Source organism: Balearica regulorum, chromosome 2 (genome assembly GCF_011004875.1).
Source record: "Balearica regulorum gibbericeps isolate bBalReg1 chromosome 2, bBalReg1.pri, whole genome shotgun sequence".
Classification (NCBI taxonomy): Eukaryota; Metazoa; Chordata; class Aves; order Gruiformes; family Gruidae; genus Balearica; species Balearica regulorum.
The window spans coordinates 630,342-652,819 of NC_046185.1; the positions used below are offsets into that span (position 1 = coordinate 630,342).

Here is a 22,478-nt window from a genome sequence, read left to right on the forward strand (position 1 = left end):
CTAACTCTGCAACTTGGTTGCATGCAAGGACTGCTAGGGAGAAGGGTGATTGTTCGATATGCTCTCTCCACTTCTCACTGGGTACATCAGTTCGCCTGGAGTATTCTCCATCCACTGAAGGAGGCACGTCTGTTTCCTTTCATATTTCCTCCTCTACAACAGCTACAAAATTTCCTCTTTAATTTCCTATGTTTGCTTTTATTTTGCTTTGCGTTTCTTCTCTTGCTTTTTTTTTCTGTAACATGAACTGGTCCATCTTACCCTTTTCCCTCCATTCTGGTTGCTTACCCCAAGTGCTTGTGGCCTTCCTGCCCACTCAAACATGCATGCTCTTTCCTCCTTTCATCGAAAGCATTATGAATTGCTCACCTTTCCTCCTGTGCCATGTGCCATGTGTGTAATTTTGTTCCCTTTTTGTTGCAAATGACTGCTTGTATGCATACTTGTCATGTTGCTTTTTGCCAAGAAGTAACACATATTTTCTTTTGAACAATATACTGTGTATAAGCTTATGCTCCTCTCAACCCCTACCAAAAAGTATTGCCTCTTCTTGTTAGCAACAGAGCATAGTGATAAGTGGTGTAATTTTTGGTCTTGCTGCTGACCAAGTGGGGACTCCGGATGTTCACATTAGTGTCACTGGTTCCCTCTTTACAGGTATGGTAGAGTAGAAACTCCCTCTGCTCTTGTTCTAGAGGTCTGAATAATCCTTGCTAGATCGTGGACACCCCATAATTGCCAGTTAACCCTTTCTAATAATTGGCTACTTTGAAAGAAAGGGAATACTCAGCATTTGTTATTACTTGGATATAACTTCTTTATCTGAGTTTTAAAGTTAAAACCCAGTAAATTCACTCTACCAAAGTAATAGTTGCACACTCAACTGCAATATTTGTAATAGCAGTAAAAGAAAACCTAAGATTACTGTAACCTACTATTATTTTTAATGACCAGGTTTGGTTTTGTCTCCTTCAGTGTTACAGCATGTAGGAGTTTGGAAAACTTACAGTTTAGCCCCATTGCAGGGTTAGTTTACCCCCTCCCCCTCTTTTCTTTTTTTTTTTTTTTAAATAGTTGTTTTAGTCTGTGGAGAACCAAAGCACTGAACTTTTCTGCTCTCCCTTCAGCTCTTCAGCTATGTTACTTCAGCTTGATCTCTCTTATCTGTCCTAACCAGAGGTTTTTTCCTGCTTCTCTTTTTTGTCTGTATATAGCCAGTAACTGAGAGACAAAGTAGTGCTTTTTTCTTCTTCCTCCTCTTTGGATGTCTGATTACTACCTTCTTTCTCCCTAGTTTTTCTTAATTTGCATTTCCATCGAGTCCTTTAATTGTCTTTTTTTTTTTTTTTTTTTAAGTTGTAATCTGGTTCTTCCTTTTTAAAACCTTCTTGATGAAATGTTACAAGTGAATACCATAAGTACAAATTATATCTACAATTTGAAATTCATGATAAGTCTCAAAGGGAGTAGCTCAGTGTCCCTCAGTGGCATATCAATAATACAGATGACAGTTGGCATTAAGGACATTTTTCTACATTAATTTCACCTCCTCCCATTATTTCTGAGTGTTCTACTGTCACACTTATGCACTTGCTCTCCCTGGAAAAGAAATTGTGAGTATTCGGTCTTTTTCCATTCAGCTGCATGTGACCACTTTTGTGCATGCACACGCACTCACACACACACACGTAAATGTTTTCCTTTACAGCCCTGAAGAAATTATGTGTAGGCATGATGCATGGCTGCTTTCCCTTCCCCCAAACCTAAAAAAAAAAAAAAATTAAAAAATGCATGCAGTATTTCTTCTCCTCTTTTTACAGGTACTTTATTAAACTTGCATCTGTTGTTTTTTCTCCAAAATAGCTCTCATAAATCAATAAACACCTATGCCTTTGGTTTGTTTTGGGGTTTTTTGCCCCTCTGATCCCAGTAATGTGTGTGCAGTAGTCCCTTCTTTCTTTTCTTCCTCTGGTGTTACCTGTGCCTCCATCCTACCTTGACAACCAGTCATCCATGTCCTTGCATTTCCCCCACCCAGCAACCAACTTTGTGTGCCCTTGTGCTCTTCTTATTCTCTTGTCATAGATCTACAGGCTTTGCTTGAGATCCCTGACATTGACTTCTTTCTGTGAAGCCCTTGTGTTGCACTGGTCATAATTCTCTTTGTAAAGCTTAGTCATGTTGGTTCTTTGGCTTTGAGACCAGGACTTTAAATTGAAGCCATTCATTTTTCTCTGGTGTTCCCAGTGAGGTCTGTTGATATACCAAATGTACCGAGGTCTGCTTTGATCCAGCTTGACTGTGTGTACATCCTACTTTGTTGCAGGCTTTTTGGTTTCCCATTAGAAAAAGTAATGCCCATTTGGTGATTCTATTCCTTTCCCTAAGGCTTTAAGTTGTATCCTGTATTTCTGCTTGGTTGCTCATAGTAGCTTCTCCTATTCTCAGCATCCTGGCTTGTATCAGGAATAGTTTGGCCAGCAGAAGTAGGGAAGTGATTGTGCCCCTTTACTTGGCTCTGGTGAGGCCGCACCTCGAACATTGTGTTCAGTTTGGGGCCCCTGACAAGAAGGACATCGAGGTGCTGGAGCGTGTCCAGAGAAGGGCAACGAAGCTGGTGAAGGGTCTGGAGCACAAGTCTGATGAGGAGCCCCTGAGGGAACTGGGGTCGTTTAGCCTGGAGAAGAGGTGGCTGAGGGGAGACCTTATTGCTCTCTACAACTACCTGAAAGGAGGTTGTAGCCAGGTGGGTGTCAGTCTCTTCTCCCAAGTAACTAGTGTAAGGACAAGAAGAAATGGCCTCAAGTTATGTCGGGGGAGATTTAGATTAGATATTACGAAAAAATTCTTCACCAAAAGAGTGGTCAGGCATTGGAACAGGCTGCCCAGAGAGGTGGTGGAGTCACCATCCCTGGAGGTGTTCAAAAAACATGTAGACGTGGCACTTTCGGGACATGGTTTAGTAGACAGGGTGGTGTTGGGTGGACTCGATGATCTTAGAGGTCTTTTCCAACCTTAAGATTCTATGATTCTATTGTCATTGTTCCATTTTTTCTCACCTCCCCAGCTTGCATATTTCTCCTGAGCCTCGTCTTTGGGGTTTTGGGGGGGTTTTGTTGTTTGCTTTGTTGTGGGGTTTTTTTAGTTTTGGTTTTTTACTTTTCTTTCACTTTGTACCCACAACAAGTCCTGCAGTCTCTTTTCCCTGTTCTGAAGGGGGAAAAAATGAGTATAACTCCTTGCCTTTACTGCCTTTGTTCTGCCAGCAAAGCATGCACTTCATTCTCTCCTCAAACATGTATGGCTGCTTGCATTCTTTAAGACAAACTCTGGCTTTCATGTGCCTTATCAATATGCTGCACGTAGTTGCTTCCCCTGGTGACAGCTTGTGTACATGAGGCAAGTATGAGTTCTTGTGACTTGCTGAGGAAAGAAAATAGGAGTTACATGTTATTTCTCTGAAAGAGGATGGAAAATGGTGTACTTTGTTATGCCTGTCTCTAGCACAAAGACAGTGAAAAGTCTTCATGCCTCATTTATCTTTATCCACAAAAATTATCCCTATGCTTGCATTTTCTGTCTCTCCCAACAAAAAATTATTACACTTTCTGTGAAGATAAATCATAGATGCGAGAGCTTTTTCTCACCCACTTCATTGACAAAACAAAAGCAGTTTCTTTCCTTGGGACAACACATTTCAAATACAGGTTCTTTTTATCTCCCATAAGAGATTTCTTCCACACCTGTTTCCTCTACCAAACTGTACACATTCTTCCTTTTCTACCCTCTCTGTAAGTATATATAAGCATTTCCAGACACTTTCCCTGACATGTAGCCGCAGCCTTTTCTCCTGTTTCCTTTGTATGCCGAGCTCTCTCATTCCTTCCTGATGGTCCCTGTGCTCTCTGATCTTCTCTTACCTCTTTAGGTGACATCTTGATTCCCCCATTTGTTATAGGTGAGCTCCTCTGGGGCTGCAGCCCGGGATGGCCGTCTGAAGGTGGGAATGCGGATCCTGGAGGTGAATCATCAGAGTTTGCTGGGAATGACGCATACAGAGGCAGTACAGATACTCCGAAGTGTGGGTGACGCGCTCCTTGTGCTAGTCTGTGATGGCTTTGATCCCAAGGCTGCAGCTGCCATTGAGGTAAGAACTGGAGTGCAAGGTGCCCTCACAGTGACCGGTGCCACAAGGATCCCACCTCTTTCTTCATAGAAGATTGCTGGATTTTTCCAACCTTTTGCTGTAGATTTATTTATTTTTTTTTTTTTTTAGGTCCCAGATTTTAAAGTCTGGTCTCTTGCTGTATGAACTGGAGGTAGTTGCCAGTTCGTAAAAGCAATAGTCTCTAAAGACTCTGTCTCTTCTGCTGATTCCAAGATTGTGCTGATACTGTTTCACAATATCACTGCACCAGTTACAAATGTAGTTTTGTAGTTTTCAAGCTAATTTTCTCCAGGCTATTTGTGCCTGGTTTTTCTTGTGCCAATGTTATATTTAAAGTAATTGTCTGTTTGTTGGTGTTTGCCTTTCCACAGGGAAACACTTAACCATAGCAATCCTGTGCCTTCTCAGCTTTCTTTTGTCAAGGCTTAGCAAGCAAGCTTTTTTATTCTCCACTAGAACATGTACTCAGTCCCTGGTCACCTTACCCCCTTACTTTACCTGTTTCAATTTAAGTTCGTCTTTCTTAGACCTCAAGTTCCTTGACTAATTAACAGCTGAAATAAGGTTTCAGGTTGTGTAAGAGTTCCAACTTGCATAGGATCATTTTGGTATGCTGTATCTGGGAGCCCAGGATATGGAATTTTTTGTATGGCACACTGTGGGCTTCTACCATGTTTCATTGCCTTTTTGCTTTATAGATGTCCCCAGGAATTATTGCAAACCCTTTTGCTGCTGGTATTGGTCGCAAGAATAGCCTGGAAAGTATCTCTTCTATTGATCGGGATTTAAGTCCTGAAGAACTGGAGATCCTGCAGAAGGTGGGTATTCTGACTGCAGCTGGGAGAAAGTTATGGAGTAGAAAAAGTTTCTGAAATTCTCTAGTGTCTCTCTTGGTGCATGGAATCTGCAACATAAGGGGTAGTGGACTTCCTTTTTATGGGATCAGCAGGTCCCAGCACTTTCATCAGGAATGCGCTAGGATGGGACTCTCAAATCTTCATGAGGTTACAGGTGCTCCAAGTGGAGAGAGAGCACTGGGTGAAGTAGCTCTAACTTTGGTCTCTCCTAGGAGATGGAAATGGTGAGAGAAGCAACTCAGTGGGAGAGAGAAGAAATGGAGAAAGTGGTGAGAGATTTTTCATGTAGCAGAATCTGTTCTTGACAGTGGTTCTGCCAAGCCTGTGAGCCTTAAGGCAAACGCCACAGATTATCTCGACCCATTTGTTAATGTCATGGGGGGCTATGGGCCTTCTCTCTTCGTAGTGCACCGCTTGGTTACTCTAGCTGCTTTTTGGCTTTGCCATACCTTCCTATGTGTAATTCTTTGGTGGTACTCTTCTGTTACTTACAGAGTTCATCTGCTGGTACTTTCTGGCCAAGCTGCAACTTTGAGAAAAATGGCCTATTAGCTTAGAAGTCCCACATTTAATCAGTTCTCTCTATACAGCACTCCATGACCTGACAGAGCTTTTATGAGCAAATATGAGAACACACAGCTCAAGGTTGTCTTGAATTGAAGAGGTGGCACTGTTAATCATAAGTTTGTGCTCCTCAGTTTACATGATCATTTTTCTGATTCGTTATGAGAATTTTGTGTTTCTGCCCACTCTTTCAGCCTTTCACAGAAATAGATTAGCAGAGTCAAGCCCCTTGAGGACTTGGGTTTTCTAGTTGTCCCTCTTAAAACTGTAATTTATTCAGTCAAATTCTTTTGGAAGATGAGGGAAAATTGAATTCTTCAGTATTGTCAATTAGGAATCTGCTCTGCTGGAAGGTAAATACGTGTACATTTTGCAGGCATTTTTTCAGGTTTCCAATTTAACTATACCTAATATTTCTCTTTCTGTAGTTGTAATCATTCAGGTTTTTTTACATTTGCTACCCCATGAGAGTGTAGTTATGTTGGCAATTCTGGATGGAGGTGATTTTTATAACTTGAGATTTTACTTGTTTTGGAAAAAATGGTCAAGGTTTTGAGTAGACAGTGGCACAGACTGTAAGAGGACAGAGCAGCGAACAAGAAAATGGCCATATGACCTTTCAGGCATGCAGTATGTGTAATCATTAAATATATATAGCTAATATTTATATAATATATATTTCATATTTGTATAATCCTACTTTGCCTTCTGTTAGTGACTGCAATGGACTAAGGAGGGTACGATTTTACAAAAGACTGAGGTAGAGAGACAAAAGGGGTTCAGTGTGTTGCAGACTCCCTTTGGAAGCTTTGCTTTTATCTTTGCTGGCCTACAGCTTAGATTGATGTCAGCATGTGCAGGAATAAGACAAGGGATTTCTGTCTTAAGTATCTGCAAGGTGTTCTGGTGGTGTTTGAGATCTATACTTAGATGGGAATTCTTCCAATGGAATGACCTTACAGAACAATCTTCAACCTGATCTAGTTGATGATGTCCCTGCCCATGGCAGAGAGGTTGGACTAGACGACCTTTAAAGGTCCCTTCCAATCCAAAACCATTCTGTGATTCTGTGAATAATTTGGGTAGGAAGGGATCTCTACAGGTCACTTGGTTCAGTTCAGAGCAGAGCCAATTTAGATCAGATTTAGCTTTTTCCTATAAAATGTCTTGTTCCTTGCCTACGAAGGAACAGAGAGTGGTTTGTTGTGGTTTCAGAAAACCTGATTTCGTAGTGTTACTGCTATAGCAAAGGGTATTCCTACCAGATTTATGTTGGTAGCATATGGATTTGAATACTGTCTAGGAGACTTCAGGTACTATGAGTCATTATCAGCATTTCTAACACCTCTGGATAAACCAAGAGCAAGTCTGGCCCCAAAACCATGCTGCCCTGTCTGAGCAGGTTGCAGTAGTTCAGTCTTAGGTAGATAAAGGCTTTTCCAATTTTATGCTGCAATTACTTAAAAATACCCCAGAGACTTTGTCAAAAAAACTAGAAAAACCCTTATGATTGGTGATGTAGCCTTGGCCATATCTCATTTTAAAAAGTACTGATGGTATTATGATAGGTTTTTATGGAAAACTTGAAATTTTATTAAAATGGTTAATTTAAAAGAAAAAAACCCACTTATCAATAGCTAGTCATTCAGCCATCAGCAATATTTCAAAACAATGGTGGGCATCTTATAACAAATATCATTATTCTTCCTGGAGGCTGAACAATACACAGTAATCATGGTTCATTTTTCTTGGATGTTTTACTTTTGATAGATTTTAAAGCAATTTTCTGAGGTTGCAGTGACATGTATTTAAGGACTTCTAAGGTCTATATTCCCATATACTACCTTTTGTCTCACTATAGTGTGGCTTAGTATAACTACAATGTTGTCTGTCCCAACCTCTGAAGAGCTGAGAAGTATGCCTGTAGCCTGGTGATCAGCAGAGATCCAGAATTGCCTGTGTCTTTAAAAGATTTCATTTCTTTTGGTGCCCCTTCCATTAGGGTACTAGGAGGAGGTAGCAATGGATGCTCCAGACTCCTCTGACGTCTCGGGATCCATGGCCTGAGAGCCAAGAGCGAAAACACATTATTCTGCTGTTGCTTTTTAGTGTGATCTTGAAACTGGGCTTCTGTCTTTAATACTGCTTTTGATTATTAAATTTATTCCAGTGATGGAACCAGCACTGTATAATAGCCATTGTAATGCTGTAGTAAGTTCCCACCTCAGTGCCAGATCCTCAGTAATAATATTCATGTCACCATTTTTGGACCTTTCCTCTAATACTTCAGTGTTTCATGTTCAGTTTTGCACAGGAGTGATAGAGATCAAACATATCTCCTTACAGTAAGGTTGTGAACTGAAGAAATGGGAAGAATTTTGGCTTTGCTATACTCACCATTAGTCCTGTAGAGCTTTTCACATACCACTGTTGCACATACTGCATACATCCCTTAAGTTTAGTTCTTTGATAATTCAGTTTCTAACAGCAATATTAGTAACTCCAAATCTCCATGGACGGATTCATAGTGCATTTCTCTGTCCCAACTCTGTAGCTGTAGTTATTTTTCTAGTCTTAATCCAGAGCTTCCCCAGGCTCCCCAGATGTTGTCAGAGATGAAGTTTGAACATTCCACAGCTCCATCTGGGCTGGCTGGTACTCTTGTCTCTCTTCAGCTTAAGACCTCAGAGAAGGATCACATACAAGATTTCTGCCAGCTTGAACGCTCACCTTACAGATAACACTTGTCCAAAATAAGCATAACCAGATTCAGAATAGACTTTAACTTAAATATCCCTAAATATCCCTTTGGGTCTTATGACCCTCCAGAGCATTAGTGTCTTCTCATGTTGCTCATTATTGTCTGGAGATTGGGGGCATTATGGGGGACACTGATTATTTGCTAGTGGTGATGCACAGAAGCTTTTGAAGAGAAGGGCCTAGGTGCTTTCAGAATTTTCAGTTAGTTCCCTCTGTATTTCTCAGATGCCTTCCACCTCCCATCCTTCCAGCCTTGGGACTCCTGGACCATCTGGTTGCTGCTGTTTGGGAGGAGCAGTCAGGAGGGTTGCAATACGCAATAGAACGGAAGAATGATGCTGCATTTGTCCACAGCCCTCGCTCTGCAGCATAGGTGCTGGGCAAAATGTCACAAAAGTGTAAATGCACAGAAATCATTCGTTCAGACAAGTAACATATTATTATCTTCTTCTTGCAGCTTGGAAGCAAGCCCATAGCTGGGGCTTGTGAGATTAGTCACTGGTCACTCATGATATTCCTGTGCTGCATTGAATGACTGAGAGCTGACCAGCTGATTTTAAGCCCTGCCTTATGCTTATACAATTTCTGTCTCTATATATAGGCTTTTGGCTGTGATGCTATTAACAAGCATGTGATTTTTTTAGGTCTTTTTCCATAGTGATAACTAGGCCTGTGCTCTGTAGATTTGTTTTTCCATTCCCTTCCAGCCTCTCCAGTCTGTGCTCTGTCAAGATGTGTCTTCTGGCAATAAGCAATCTTCTCCTTTCTCTTGGTGATGGTGTAGCTTGTGCTTGGGGGGGGGGGGGGGGGGGGGGGCGGGGGGGTGAGTATTAGCTCCCTTTGCTTTTCCCCAGGGTTGACCCTGCTGAGGATCTTAGAGGCATCTGCTCTCTTCCCCTCATCTGGTGACATCCTGGCTTGTGTTGTATAGGGTGTCTGTTCTCCTCTGTTTTGCTGGTGATAACCAACCTCATGCAGAGTTCCAGTTCCTCTTTCCCTGGGCCCAGCGTAGGTGCTGGGTTTCTGCTCGTCCTCTCCTGGAACCAGTGCTGTTCATGCTCCTCTGTCCCCTCTCTGAGTTACTGCCCAGCATGGTGCTGACTTCTTTCCCTCTCTCTTTGCTTGTGCTGCTTGGATGCTGCTCTGACTCTGTCCTGTCTCATGGAAGGAGTGGATGCGTAGGGAGCGGGAGGCAGCCACACAGCAACTTGAGGAGGAGGCAGAGGTGAGGAGCATGGTGGGAGGGTTGTAGAGTCGCAGAAAAGGGCCGCAACTGGACTTGAAGGCTGAAGAAACCTTTAAAAGCACTCGTTCCCTGTAACTTCTGTTCTCCACTCCCTCCCCCATCCCTCCCCCCCAAAAAAAGACTTGACTTTTGTATATAAGAGAAGCTATCAGAAATTAAGAAATCTGTAATGTGAGTGAGGAAGGAATGATGAAAAACAATGGCTAGAAGTAGAAAGGCAGACAAATGCAAATGGGAACTGAAATCAAACAAAATTATACAATGAGTGTGAGTTAAGGTTGAGAAAAGATACCATAGGGGAATTGTGGATTTGTATTCTCAAACGTCCCCAAATCCAGACTGGAAGCCTTTCTGGATGCTGTTTGGAGAAAACCGGTATGTATGTCACGTTGTCCTCTCTGCCTGTAAGGGAGTGGACGTGTGCACGTGGGGGCAGGAGGAATGCGGGTGATCTGTGCATCAGTGGGGGACCGAGGGCCCCTCTCTGCAGTACTTCTCAAGCCTGGCCTCTGTCATGGGTCCCCATGGTTGCGTTTGGAATGATTCCAGGTTCATTTCCGGGCAATGGGAAATTTCTGCAGTTTGGAGATAAGGTCTTGGTTATTACAAGGGATGGTTTCCTTTTAATTGCTCTTTTTAGTTGATTTAGTTGACTTCTGGACTGATTTCTTCCTGCTCTTGTGTTTTTTTGTTCCCCCCTTGCCCCACTCCAGAATATCACCAGTGAACCTTTGAGACTGGATTATCGGACCCTGGCTGCTTTGCCCAGCAGTGGCTTACAGAGAGTCAATCGCACTGTAAGTGAGGGGCTGTTGAGATGTGGGTCCCTGCGTGGGGGAAACTGTGGTCATTCTGTTACCTCCCCTCTCCTTGTGCCCTGATGTGAGAGATGACAGTACTCTTCTGCAGAGGAAAACTGGGAAGCAGAACAGTGGTAGACTTTGACACTGTATGAAACAGGAGGTAGCCACAAAAGAAGGATTAGAATAAGCAAATTAGGAGAGTGGAGAGCCAGGTTGCTTTCCGTTTTGGGAAGGGAAGTGGCCTGTGTACTTGCCAAGATGCAAAAGGAAGTGTCTTCAGCAAGGCAGAGAGAACAGCCCATCAGGAGGGGAGCATACATGTGAATGGGAGAGCACAGGGGATTTATTATGGAAGGAAGCAACTACTGAAAGGTGCAGAGGAGGAAGGGGAAGATTCTTCCTGATGCAGAAGATGACAATGTTGTGTGCGCAGCTTAGTTGTAAATTCATTGTGGGATGGTATTTAGAAAGGAGGAGGGATGCAGGGTGCTGATACCAAAAGCATTAAAAGAAAGTCAAGATCTATCTAGGACTGCAGAAGGCAAAGTGGCAATGATTGCGTATCATGACTTGGCCCTGATACAGCCTTGGATACTCCTGCCCTTGTGACCTGCATTTCCGTCCCTGATATGTAGTGGCAGCTCAGCCAAGAGAAAATCCAGATTTCACAAACTTAACAGATTATAAAGTCATCTGTCACTCCTGTGTTGTTTAAAATCTCACCTCTCCATCTTTGCTTCCTTTGGTCATGTTTTATCTTCCCTGCATCATACCTATTCCGCTGGGTTTCTGCCTGTTCCTTCACACACGTTCTCAGTCTTCACCTCCATTCCTTTCCACCTATTGCAGCAAGACCACCCTTTGATGTCATTGTCAGACTCTGCACTCCCATTCCGTTGTTTCAGGATCACCTCTCTTGCCTTTACTGTCTCCCTCTTATTACATCCAGACAGGTCTCCTCTCCTATTCATCTATCTTCTCCTTGACTTCAGGCCCTCTTGCTTTTCTGCTTCCACACTGATTAGAGCCCTGCTTTGTCTCCAGCTTTGTCTCATTTTGTTCCCATACTCCCCAGCTTTTGGGTTTTCCTCTCCTGGCTGCTCACACAGAAAAGTATTATCAGGAAAAAGTTTAACTTATTTTTAGCATCTCTTAGTATAACTTAGTAGCGGGAAACAAGGGGAGAGCCAGCCCCACGCAAGCAGCTGCTTCTTTGCTGGATGGCCCTAGTGTCGTTCAGAGCAGAGCAGCATTTGGTAACTTGTGCCTTAGCAGTCCGTGTCAGCCCAGGAATGCCTGGCACTGGAATGTGGGGCTGACCATGCTGGAATGCCGGGGTGTATGGGCGGCATCTATAAATGTCCCATTTCAGGGGAAGGACCAATTGGTGCCCGTGTTTATCTTTTTCCAGCTGTCATTTGCCCAGCCCTGTCTTTGCTCCCTTTGAAAAAAATATGTCTGTCTAGATCGTGAGTACAGGGAGATGGGGGCTTCAAAGATGGCAAGGTTCTGGCGTTCCTTCAGGAGCTGCACCTAGCCTATTTGGTGGCTGCCTGGAAGATTCAGACAGGGATCAGTCTGGCCAGCAGAAAAGCACACAGTTCAATTAACAGGTTGTCTATCTCCAGACAGTCTGACTGGATTAAGATGACTAATGCTATTGTCCAGTTCCCACAGGATTTTTCTCTTTCTTCCTGTCTCTAGGCCAACTTTCTCACCACGTACATGCTCCTCTGAACAGTATCTACATATCTTTTGTTGCCGTATAGTTCCCTGCAAGAGAGTTGCTGGGCCTGCTCTTCTTCACACTGTTGAGGAGGAGGCACGGACCTCTGTCGTGACTGCTGTAGATTGCAAGTGGAATTTGTTGTGAGAATTCCCCAAGAATTGCCCCTAAAGAAGGGGGCAGATAGTTGTCTATCTTGGATTAATCTGTATTGCTGTGTATTGGTCCTTTTGTGACCAAGGTTTAACAAAGACTTACTGAGATGCAAGCCTATTTTGTTTGTATACTTTTAAAACTGCAACTGAAAAATTCCAGTTGAAAGCTGCATGAGAACGCTCATCTCAGTGATGCCCTCTGGCTGAGCCAGCTTCTCAGTAACTTGATGTCTGCAGAGTACCCAGTGCACTACAATGTCTGGATACTGCCATCACAGTAATAAAAGAGCTATTATAGTCTCTTCTGCATAGTGCAGGCTTGAAAACCATACCCATGAATGTCTGCATCTAGCCACAGCAAAACATTTAAAATCTGGTTTTGCTTTCTGGACTATAAGAAATGAAAAAGACTTGAGGTTGGACTAGATGAGCTCCAGAGGTCCCTTCCAACCCCTACCATTCTGTGATTCTGAGAGTTTACATCTCTCAGTAGCATGTCACTGTGGTTAGTTAATTAACAATCTGTACTTTCTAGTCTGAATCTATTTCTCTTCAATTTCTAGCCATTGATTCCTTCTCTGTATTTGTTCATTAGATTTAAAATTAGATTTGTTCCAGTGTCTGGGGCAAAGTGATGGATCAGAACTGCAAAGGCATTTGCTTCTGCATTTGCCTTGGAGGATGCAGGGTAAAACATGATTGTCCTGTCTGCTAGACTGCGAGTGACAGAGGCAAGGCTGGGAAAAGCACACTGCATTGCCAAAATCTTTGCTTACCCAAAATAGAAATTGTTGCTTGTCTGATAAAAATAGCCCACTGTGAAGTAGAGGGAGCAAGGCATCTGGAATACACTGCTGCAGCAGAAGTGCTGGAGATTAAAAGTGAGGGGTAGATAAAGCTCAGTTCCAGTCATGTCCATGAACAAAATAGGTATTGGGGCTCCCCATGGACTGTCGGACTTCATGCAGTCTTGGTGAGATGCCCATCTCCACAGTGCCCTGAAACAGTTGTTTACTTTTTCCCTTTGTGCAAAGCAAAGTAGGCCTTGGTGTTGGTGGGATTCACCTGGAACGTGGGTTGGTCAGTGTTTGTGCTCTTCTGCTTGGCAAGGGAAAGCAGCAGTGGTGTCAGAGGGGCCTGGCTGTAGGACCAACAAACCCACTTTGAGGTGGTGGATTGCTGGCAGTGTTTTCATTACAGCATCCCCAATGAACAAATAATGTTCCTGAAAGTACTTTTTGACTGGCATAACTTTATGTGCACTAGAGCTTTTGCTAGTGTAGTTTATGGCACTCTGGGAAAAGAAGGTTGGAATTTAGGGGGGGGTGGGGTGTTTGGGTTTTTTGGTAGGGTTTTTTTACATTGGGGAAAAAAGTCATATAGCTACAATAGCAAAATTTCTAAGGGTAGCACAGGCTTCACTCTCTGAAGAAATATGATACGAGCCAGGCTCTGCCAACCACTGCTTTAGGTTGGGTTGGGGTTGAGGGGTTAGGGGAGGGCCTCGGAAATTCCTGAGCCTCTCAGCTGCCATTGTAGTCACCAGCCCACCCAGCCCTTGAGAGCTATTTTTGTGAATGCTGCCATGACACAGGAGTTGGAGAATGTGCTCTGAACAGAAGGGGTCTTTTTGCTCCCTGCCAGGCACTTGGATAGAGGGAGACTTGATGATTGCTCTCTGATTATCTCTGCTTCCCTGAAGAAGGCTTTGGCTTGGGTAACAAACTCACTTTTATAGTATGAAAAGAGGAAAGGTCAGTGCTTCATCTTGGATGGGTACAGTTGAGCCTAGGTAGAACTGGAGCTCTGTTTCAGTCCTGCCTTTAGTAAGAGCGCTCAAAGGGATCTGTGCTCTCTTAGCTGTTATTTAGCTCTCTGTTGTCAGTGTGTATTTTGATGAAGTGGGATCATAAAAGCACGTTTGTCCATACAGGTGTGATAGAAATGCATGGGGTGGGTGATATGGTGATAACTGTGTAACTGTATGGAAATGCATTGGAGCGAGGTGAGAGGTGTTATTCTGTGTGACAGTGCTGGAACTACTTGAAAGTATGCTGGGGTGAGAGAGTTGATGTTTGGCCATGTGGTGGTGGAGTTGAACTGAGGATGTGCTGCAGTGAGACAGAGAGGATATGTGCTTATGCAGGTTTTGGCAATCAGTTGTGCTAGAAAGCAGCAATGTTCCTGGGTTAGCAGGCTGGAATGTGTGCGAGAGCTGGAAAAGTGTAGGGAGTGTGCTTGTGCCTGTCAGCTACTTGGTGTATGTATTGCATGCTGACAGCAAGGTCCTCTCTTGGAAGTAGCATTCAGAATCACAAGATTGGTGGTAGAGTAGAAGAGAGGGAAAGGATGGTCGTTGTGGGCATTAGTACTGGAATTCTTCTCTCCCCTGTCCTTCAGCATCATCAGCTGCTCTGTATTTTCTCCCTCTTCTCCTTGACTCTGTTCTCCTTATTCCTTTCTGATACTTTTGTTTTCCTCTCAGCTTGTTCAGTATAATAAGGCCAGCTCCAGAATGGAGGGCGACTGTGCTATACTGTCTCTGCCAGTGGCACAGGACAGCCAGGATTCGTACCCAGAAACAGCTGCAGGCCCGATCGTCGGAAGCGTGGCTGGCCTTCCTCAGGACCCGGCGTCACCTGACAAGTGCACAAGTGGGGCAGAAAAGCCCCAGCTAGTCAAGCAGGATCCTACGGGTTGCCCCTTGTCCCAGGACCAGATGCCAAAGACGCCAGAGCAAGAGTGTATGATCGACTCTCAGCCGATCCTCTTCAGTGAGAACCCCTTTGTGGTGGCTAACCGCAAGGGGAAAGCAGGAGGCAAGGCTTGCCTGGGGGGCCCGCCGCTGGGCTATGGCAGGGAGGGAGTGCTGAAGACCAACCTTTACTCCAAGGCAAGCAGTCCCACAGCATGCTGTGTGTGGCATGCAGTCACGCAGTTCAGGCCACCTGCATTCTACTAAACCCTTGCGCATGCCCTGGGCCCCGGGTGACAGGCAGCACGAGGCCTGTGCCAGGGCTGGCCCCACCTAACATGTGTGCTTCTCCGGCGTTGCGTGCAGGGGCTGTCAGTCGCTGACAGTCAGTGAATTGTCTTCTAGCCACTAATGTACCCCAGTTATTGCCCATTGTGCATGCTGCTGAGCCCCTCTTTGAGGGGAGGCAGTGATGTCAGGCGACTTCCCCGACATCTCTGGGTGGGCAAGAGCCAGGCTAGGAGCAGTGGTGTTCCCCGTCTGCTGAGATTGTGAGTGGGGAGTTGGCAGGGTTTGTAGAAGAATGATGGGTGGTGTCACACTTACGTATCTGGGCCTGAAAACACAGCCATTTTTAGACTTCTGAAAACTAAGAGGTGGTGCAGCTGACATAGTTAATCTACAGCCCAGGAGCATGCTGTTCCTTGAAGTGACACATTTCAATATATCTACACTTGTAGATCTCAAGGGACAACTTTGCTTTCTGCTCTGGGAAATCTGTTTGTATTTAACTTTCTCACTGTTGCACAGGAAACCTGTGGCAGAACAAGGACTAGACCCAAAGATATTCTGTTCCAGATTAGTACCACAGCACTCTCCCCCTCCTCCTTTTTCAGCCTTTTGGGAGATCTGAAAAGCAAGAGAAGCAAAACAACCACAAACAAAACAACTCTCAGATGTCTTTAGCCTAGTTCCTTGGTGAGAATTTGTTTTTCAGAGATGTGTAGGCAGATAAGCATAGAGCAAGGCATGTAGTTGAATCTCTGTAACCTCTCAGTATGTTAGAAGTCAAAAGGCTGTGGTTTGGACATTATGGACATCCAGCTTTAGAGTTCAAAAGATCAAAAAAGCAGCAGTCACAAAGCATTGACCCTTTTTGAAGGTAGACTTTATGCCAGATCAGCTATCGTCATTCTGGAGGTGGGTGTCACAGTTAGCTGGAGCTAATTTGATTCCATGTTGCTGTCAAAAGGGATCACTTCCCCTCATCTGCATGTCCTTGTCCTGTGTGCTGACACCAGAACTGGAGAAGTCGTGTCAGCTGGGTTAGGGAGCTGAAGTCCCTGAAAAACAGCATTGTAGAACAGCTCCTTCCTTGGGGATTGGTCAGCTGCATGTGCTGGCACACGGGAAGACTTGGATAGCAGTAGCCAGAAGCAGGGTGAGCAAGAACACTCTTTGCAGTGGAGACATGGAAGTAGATCAGTCGATACTGATGCATTCTCTGTCATTACAGTGCCGACAAGGATCAGATGCTTTCTGTGCTCCAATATATACTTCAGATCACATCTCCTGGCTTGGTCAGTAGAAATACTATTGCCCAAGGCTGACTTGAATCAAACTATTATGATTCAGTAGTGTGTGGGTATGATTGCGGAACCCTAGATTTGCTTAAACAGTTGTCTGAATCCCAGATGACCTGTTTCCATCTTTAGGCATCTAAAATACTCTTTAAATCATGCTCCTTAATCCTGTGGACAGGCTGCAGGTAATTAGTGGGACTCTGCTCTCTTCTTGTAGCTGTTGGGGCTGGCTCAGCCTGAGTGTTGGTGCTCATGGGTTCCTGTGGAAGGGTTGAGCACCCTGTCTTTACTATGCTCTGGGCTACTCGTAGCAGTCTTACCAGTAGGGCAACAGCAGTGGATGTGACTGGGGATGAATCTTGTCTTCTTTCAGTTGGGAGTGGCTTTTTTTGCTCGGTGCCTATACAACAGGAGGTTTGCCTAGACTGTGGCCGAGTCTGTTGAGGGCTAAAGAGAAGTTAGGGGGAGAGGATTCCCAGGGATGTCCTACCAGGCAGAAGGCTTTAACCTGATTCAGTTGGCATTGCAGGGTGTTCGATATGATCTTAGTTCCAGTGTTTAATGTCATTCTCTTGCTGTTTCTAGCGCTTTTTGCAAGTTTCTGCCATGTGACAGCTGCTGTTGGGCCCAGTGCTAACTCTGCTCTCTCGCATTGAGGTGGCCCATAGTTGGCCTCGGGCTGGATGTTGGTGGTCTCCCTTGCCTCCTGGTCTCACTGCTAAGGGAGTGGCATGGAAGTTGCTGCTGTACAATAACTTATCTAGCTTTGTCTTCTTCTCTCTTGCAGGCTCCTGCTGGTGAGTCTGGGACAGGAAATTCCAGGCGTGAAACCCCCTATTCTCCTAGTAATCAGCAGGTGAGACTACCCCCAGGACAGGCAATATGGGGAAAGGCAGGGAGGCGTGCTTCTAAGGCAAGATGGCACCGGGGCAGAAGGGCAGAGGAAGCTGAGTATGATTATCATCCTTGAGAGTGACACCTTTGAGGTGAAGAGGTATCCATCACAGGAGGCAACTAGAGAACTCTGCTCTTTCAAAATGTCTCAGAGACCCAGGAGTATAATTAGCTAGTCATAAACTCAGTGGAAAGTTATTGCTCTGAGGGGTAACTTAATTCACAGGGCGAATTGAGTGACTACAAAATGGTAGTTGTCTTTCTTTTTTGAGAATGGCCTCACCAATGCTTTATACAGAGACTGTTTAATTCTGGCAATTGGTATATCAGAAGAAAAGGAGAAGTCAGGATTTAGAGAATCGTCTCAGGTCTGTAAACCAGTGCTACTCGGTCTCCCAGAGAGATCCCTAGTTCTCTTTGTGATGCTGCTGGCAACTCGCATCACCTGTTTGGAAGAAAACTGAAGGATCCTGCAGCAGACAATTACAGGTTAGCCTACCCTTAGGGAATGATTTTCTAAAACTGTTTGGTTAGGGGTCAGCTTTCACTCTGAAATGAGAAGTTGGTTTATTTCTTGTAACTTTTGATTTTATTAGGGGTGTTTTGTTTGTTTGAAAGCTTTATCTATTCTCACTAGCTATTCTTATTTCTCATATCAACTCTGATCTTGTCTTTTAAATCTTGCTAAGTCTTTGATCTCATTTTTCATCCTGTGGCAGTAGGTTTCACAAGTTAGTTGAGTCTTTTGAAGTTAAATACTCTTATTTTTTTAATACTTATTTTTTTTAAATTTTCCCTTCACAGTCATTACAATACATGTTACTGGTTTTTATATTAGAGGGCTGGAATGAACTGAAACTTGTACTTTGTACTCTATCCTTAGTCATTTTGTGTCTGTTGTACTCCTTTTGGAGTGCAATTGGTCTCCAACTATTTGGTCCCACTAGCTCTGGCACTTACCTGATCTTCAGCCAAGTCATTTCAGTTCTGTAAACTGGACAAAAACTGTCTGCTTTTTTCTAGGTTAGTTCAGCTTAGTGAGATGAATGGCATCATCTTGGGGTGAGATGACAATTAACACTGACTCAGGAGAAGGGTCAGGACCATGCAGCTGGGAGCAGTGAATAGGACAGTGGAGCTGTAGTGAGCAACAGTTCTGTCCATCTTCTATTGCTTCCATGTCCTTTCTTGCATGTCCCTCAGTACTTACATCTTTTGAAATTGAGTGACCACCAGGGACACAGTAAGATTAGAAGATATATTCATTATAGTAATACTATTTCAATGCTTTCTGTTCCAGCTGCATATATTTACTTATTTGCTTTGCTGATAGCAGTTACATACTGACTGGAGGTTTCTTTTGGGCTGTATGTCTGTAAGTTTTCCTTTTGACACAAGTGCAAATTTTCTTTGAGTTCTTTCTATCTAGAAGGAATGGGGTCGGGGTGATACTCCTCCTCCTACAACAGAAAGAGATCTCGATATTAATTTGCTCCATCTTTAAAAATCCTCAGCTCTCAGTTGAAAAAGAAGCCTAAATCCCAAAGGGTGGCCATGTGGCTGCTCATAGAATGATTCAGGATGGAAGGTCTGGTCTAAGACCACACTCAGAGTAGGTCCAATTAGATCAGGTTACTAAAGGCCATGTCCAGTTAAATTTTTAACACTTCAAGAGATGGAAAGTCTACATCTTTCTAGATGCCAGCTCCAATATTTGACTACCTTCATTGTGATTTTTTTATTATTTTTTTTTAAGTAATGTCCCTTGTTCCAATTTGTCATAGACAACTTCCATAGTACCCCAGACAGTTTTGGTTATCAGTGTTTTGGCGTTGGAGGCTCAGTGCCAACGTTCTTGCCACTAGGAACCCTCTGGCTATAATGCCATCTGCTCTTCTAGCTAGGGATGGGCTTTGCTGAATGATAAATTGTTTGTCTTTAGAGTCTAATGGTTTGTCATTATCCAGTTCCTGTGGCAACAGTGACCACTTTGTCTTCACATAGCAGTCACTGCTCTGACAGTGGAAACTTTCCAGGTGAAACTGTTCACTCCCTCTTCCATGGGCTCTGAGAAGAATAAACAAGGACTTACTAATGAATTCTACAGAGTTAAGAGCACACCAGGAACATTTTTGCAGATGCAGGCATTTGCCTTTCCAATGTTACATTGGATGTCTTGAATTCACTGTTATGTAGCACTTGCTGTAATTTGTAGCCTTTTCTAACACTTCAGGGGGGTTGTATCATGAATTCTCTGTAGCTTGAGCAATATATTGAATACTCTGTACAGCTTTTTTCTTGTTTTTCTCATTTATCTCTCTGTTCAGAGATGTTTATGCTATGAGAGATAATCTATTAATTTCTTAAAGCCTTTACAGCCCATTTCATGTCTTTGTCCTTAATTTTAGCCTTTTAAGGTCTTCAGCAGGCTTGCTTACTGCTTTCACTTCTGAGATCTAGTCTGTGTATCATTTTGATAGCCTTTTTTCCTCATTTGATCTATGACTGTTATGATTTAGCAACTCTGGCAGTTGTTCTTGAAGATGCCTTGGTGTCGCAGTGCTGAGCCATTAGTCTTGCTTGTGGCATTCTCAACCCTGCATTCTGTACATGAGCCTTCTGTTGCGTTTACATGATTTAATACTTTTTGGATCAGAGCCTTCCGCGGCAGTCTCCTGCATGTCAGTTCAGGCTGTATCTGGTAGATCTAGTTCTCTCTGGACAATGAATGTTACACAAAATGGAACAGGTCCAACAGATAATACTGAAGGACGCAGGGCAATCACTAGCCTTGTGCCTTGTACATTTTCTGGGGATTCAGGAGATTTGACCTTCAGTTTGTTGCTCCGGAGTAGAAGTTCCAAGGAATTGCATCTTTAATCCTCTGCTGCCATCTATTTTTAATGTAAATGCTTTGGTTTTGACATCTTGTAGTCCAGCCAGAATTTATAGGTTTATTTTAGACCTCTCAGAGAATTACTGAGGGAAGTTGAATCTTTTGTCCTGAGGCTGGCATCATGATGGTCTTGTCTGGCCTTTAGTTCTGCAAGCTTCTGGTGGGGGAGGAAGGATGTGTTTGTGGTGGGTCTGCGTGTGCATGTCAAGGTGGGCAGAGGGGCTTTCTCTGTGGCAGGCAGCAAGGCGCTGTATGGGGACTCTGACAGCTCTGGGTAACTGCAGTCTCTGTTCTGGGAAAGGTGCTTGTCTCAGCCTCTCATGTGGAAAACCCAGTCTCTTCATTTTCTCTCCCATTCTCTCCCCTGACGATCCTCCCTGGTGTTGCCCCTCTCCAGACGCCTGCAGCCCCTCGGCCTGCTCACCTGTCAGGCAGGGAGACCCGCTTTGTAAGTGCCTGTTGGTGTGCAGTGTGCGCTGCTACTCCATGCTGCTCTCACCCGGCACCACTGCTCTTCGCTCCTTCCTCTGGCTCCGCATTCCCCAGCTCTTGGGCTTGATGTGCACCAAGGGCTCGCTGCGGAGAGCAGTGCCTGGGGCGGCAGGCCAAGGCACAAGTGTTCCGTGCTAGCCACTGCTAAGATGGCATCTGTGAACGCTTCCTGGCAGAGAAGCTGTGGTGCTGATGGCTTTGCTTAAGCTTAGTAGCAAGTGCAGGGGGCAGGGAATGTAAACAAGGGCCAGGACCACTGGAGCTGGAGTGGAGAGGAGAAAGATGAGGGTCAGTGCCTGGAGATGTGCAGAGAGAGTTGTGAGTGCCTTCTCACATAACAGAGGAACTGGGAGAAGCTCTTGTGGGTGGGCTCTGGGCTGCTCCCCACGTGGAGAAGAAGGTAGAGTAGTTGGGGGCTTTTCCCTGTATAGGGTGGGTGACGGGGCAGGGGAAGGCTTCGGAGTTTTGTATTTCTTTTTGTATGGAGCAAACTAAAGGCTTCCTGTATGGACTCCAAATTTACACCGGTATTTCTGTTTTCAGGCTTCCATTAACTTCATTACATCACAGGATGACAGTAAATCAGTAAGTACATCGTATTACGTACTACTTAGAGTAGTGTCCCTGTGCATTCTCCAGCACATAGAGTTTGCCTCTTCCTTCTGTGTGTGCTCACTTCCAGCCCTGCAAGTCTCACTGTTGGCTCCTATTCTGTTTTCTTCAGTCCTCCACTATATCTCAAGTTTGTATAAATGCACTGTCTTAAATATTGTCAATTCGAAAACTTAATGCAAGTGGTTTTGCAGCTTTTATTCTTGTTTAGCCTTGCAGCTTTCACTCATGTAGTTTTTGCTGGCTTACTCAATTCCTGCTTTTACTTCGTATTAGATGTTTTGTTGGCTTCCACACAACATCCAACAGTGATGACACCTAGGTCAAATCTCAGACTCTTGTCTCTGCTCTTCTGTCTGCATTTCTAACTGGAGCCCTAGCTGAGTCTCAGTTAATTTTCATCCCTAGCTTTTGACAATACCCCTTCCTGGCTGATGTTTCCCTACTGCATCTTCCATTCATGTTGCTTATGTACTTCAAGTTTTGACATACTCATGCCATACCCCTCTGACCCTTGCAGCTGCTACTTGTGTGGCAGATTTTTCATTATGTCCCAGACTTATCTGTAACCCATTGGTCCTCTTGTGACCCTGACTTGTCTGAATCTCTTTGCCTGTCTAAAATACTTGCACTAGAAGCATTGTTTAGTGTTTGCTTCAGTAGCTCTCCCTCCCAGTCTGGTACCTGGAGTCAGCAGCACAGCTGAGGAGTTGAGCTCAGATGCATGGATCTGTCTTATTCACTTGCATGGCAGAGACATCTTGCTGCCCTAACTGCTCACTTTTCTTCTCTTTCTCTCTCTCTCTCCCCCACCCCCCCCCTTCCCCATGTTGTGTGGCATTGACACAAGCAGACCAAGCCAGGCGTCATTCAGCCTCTTTCCCGAGTGCGACAAAATGCAGCCTCACATAATTCAGAGGACGGGGACAGCCCCAATCCCTTCCAGCAACCTGAGCTGTGCTTCAATATCCAGAACTCTGTAAGTGGCCTGCAGTTCCTTCATGCTAAGCTCTATCTGCCATAGGTT

The 22,478-nt window shown here is 44.3% G+C and overlaps 1 protein-coding gene across 40 annotated transcripts in view; it reads left to right on the top strand.

The window, feature by feature from the left end:
- SCRIB (scribble planar cell polarity protein) overlaps positions 1-22,478 on the top strand; it is a 113,426-nt gene that overhangs the window by 65,817 nt on the left and 25,131 nt on the right. For 8 of the 40 annotated variants that reach the window (XM_075743118.1, XM_075743104.1, XM_075743093.1 and 5 more), the window contains 9 exons: positions 3,959-4,147; positions 4,867-4,986; positions 5,238-5,294; positions 9,518-9,574; positions 10,309-10,392; positions 17,345-17,413; positions 20,745-20,795; positions 21,383-21,424; positions 22,302-22,430. In XM_075743118.1, the coding sequence (XP_075599233.1) occupies positions 3,959-4,147; positions 4,867-4,986; positions 5,238-5,294; positions 9,518-9,574; positions 10,309-10,392; positions 17,345-17,413; positions 20,745-20,795; positions 21,383-21,424; positions 22,302-22,430 (798 nt within the window). Of the gene's footprint in view, positions 1-3,958; positions 4,148-4,866; positions 4,987-5,237; positions 5,295-9,517; positions 9,575-10,308; positions 10,393-14,764; positions 15,257-17,344; positions 17,414-20,744; positions 20,796-21,382; positions 21,425-22,301; positions 22,431-22,478 lie in introns of those variants that run through there. The other 32 variants (XM_075743103.1, XM_075743117.1, XM_075743087.1 and 29 more) reach the window with 27 other exon arrangements.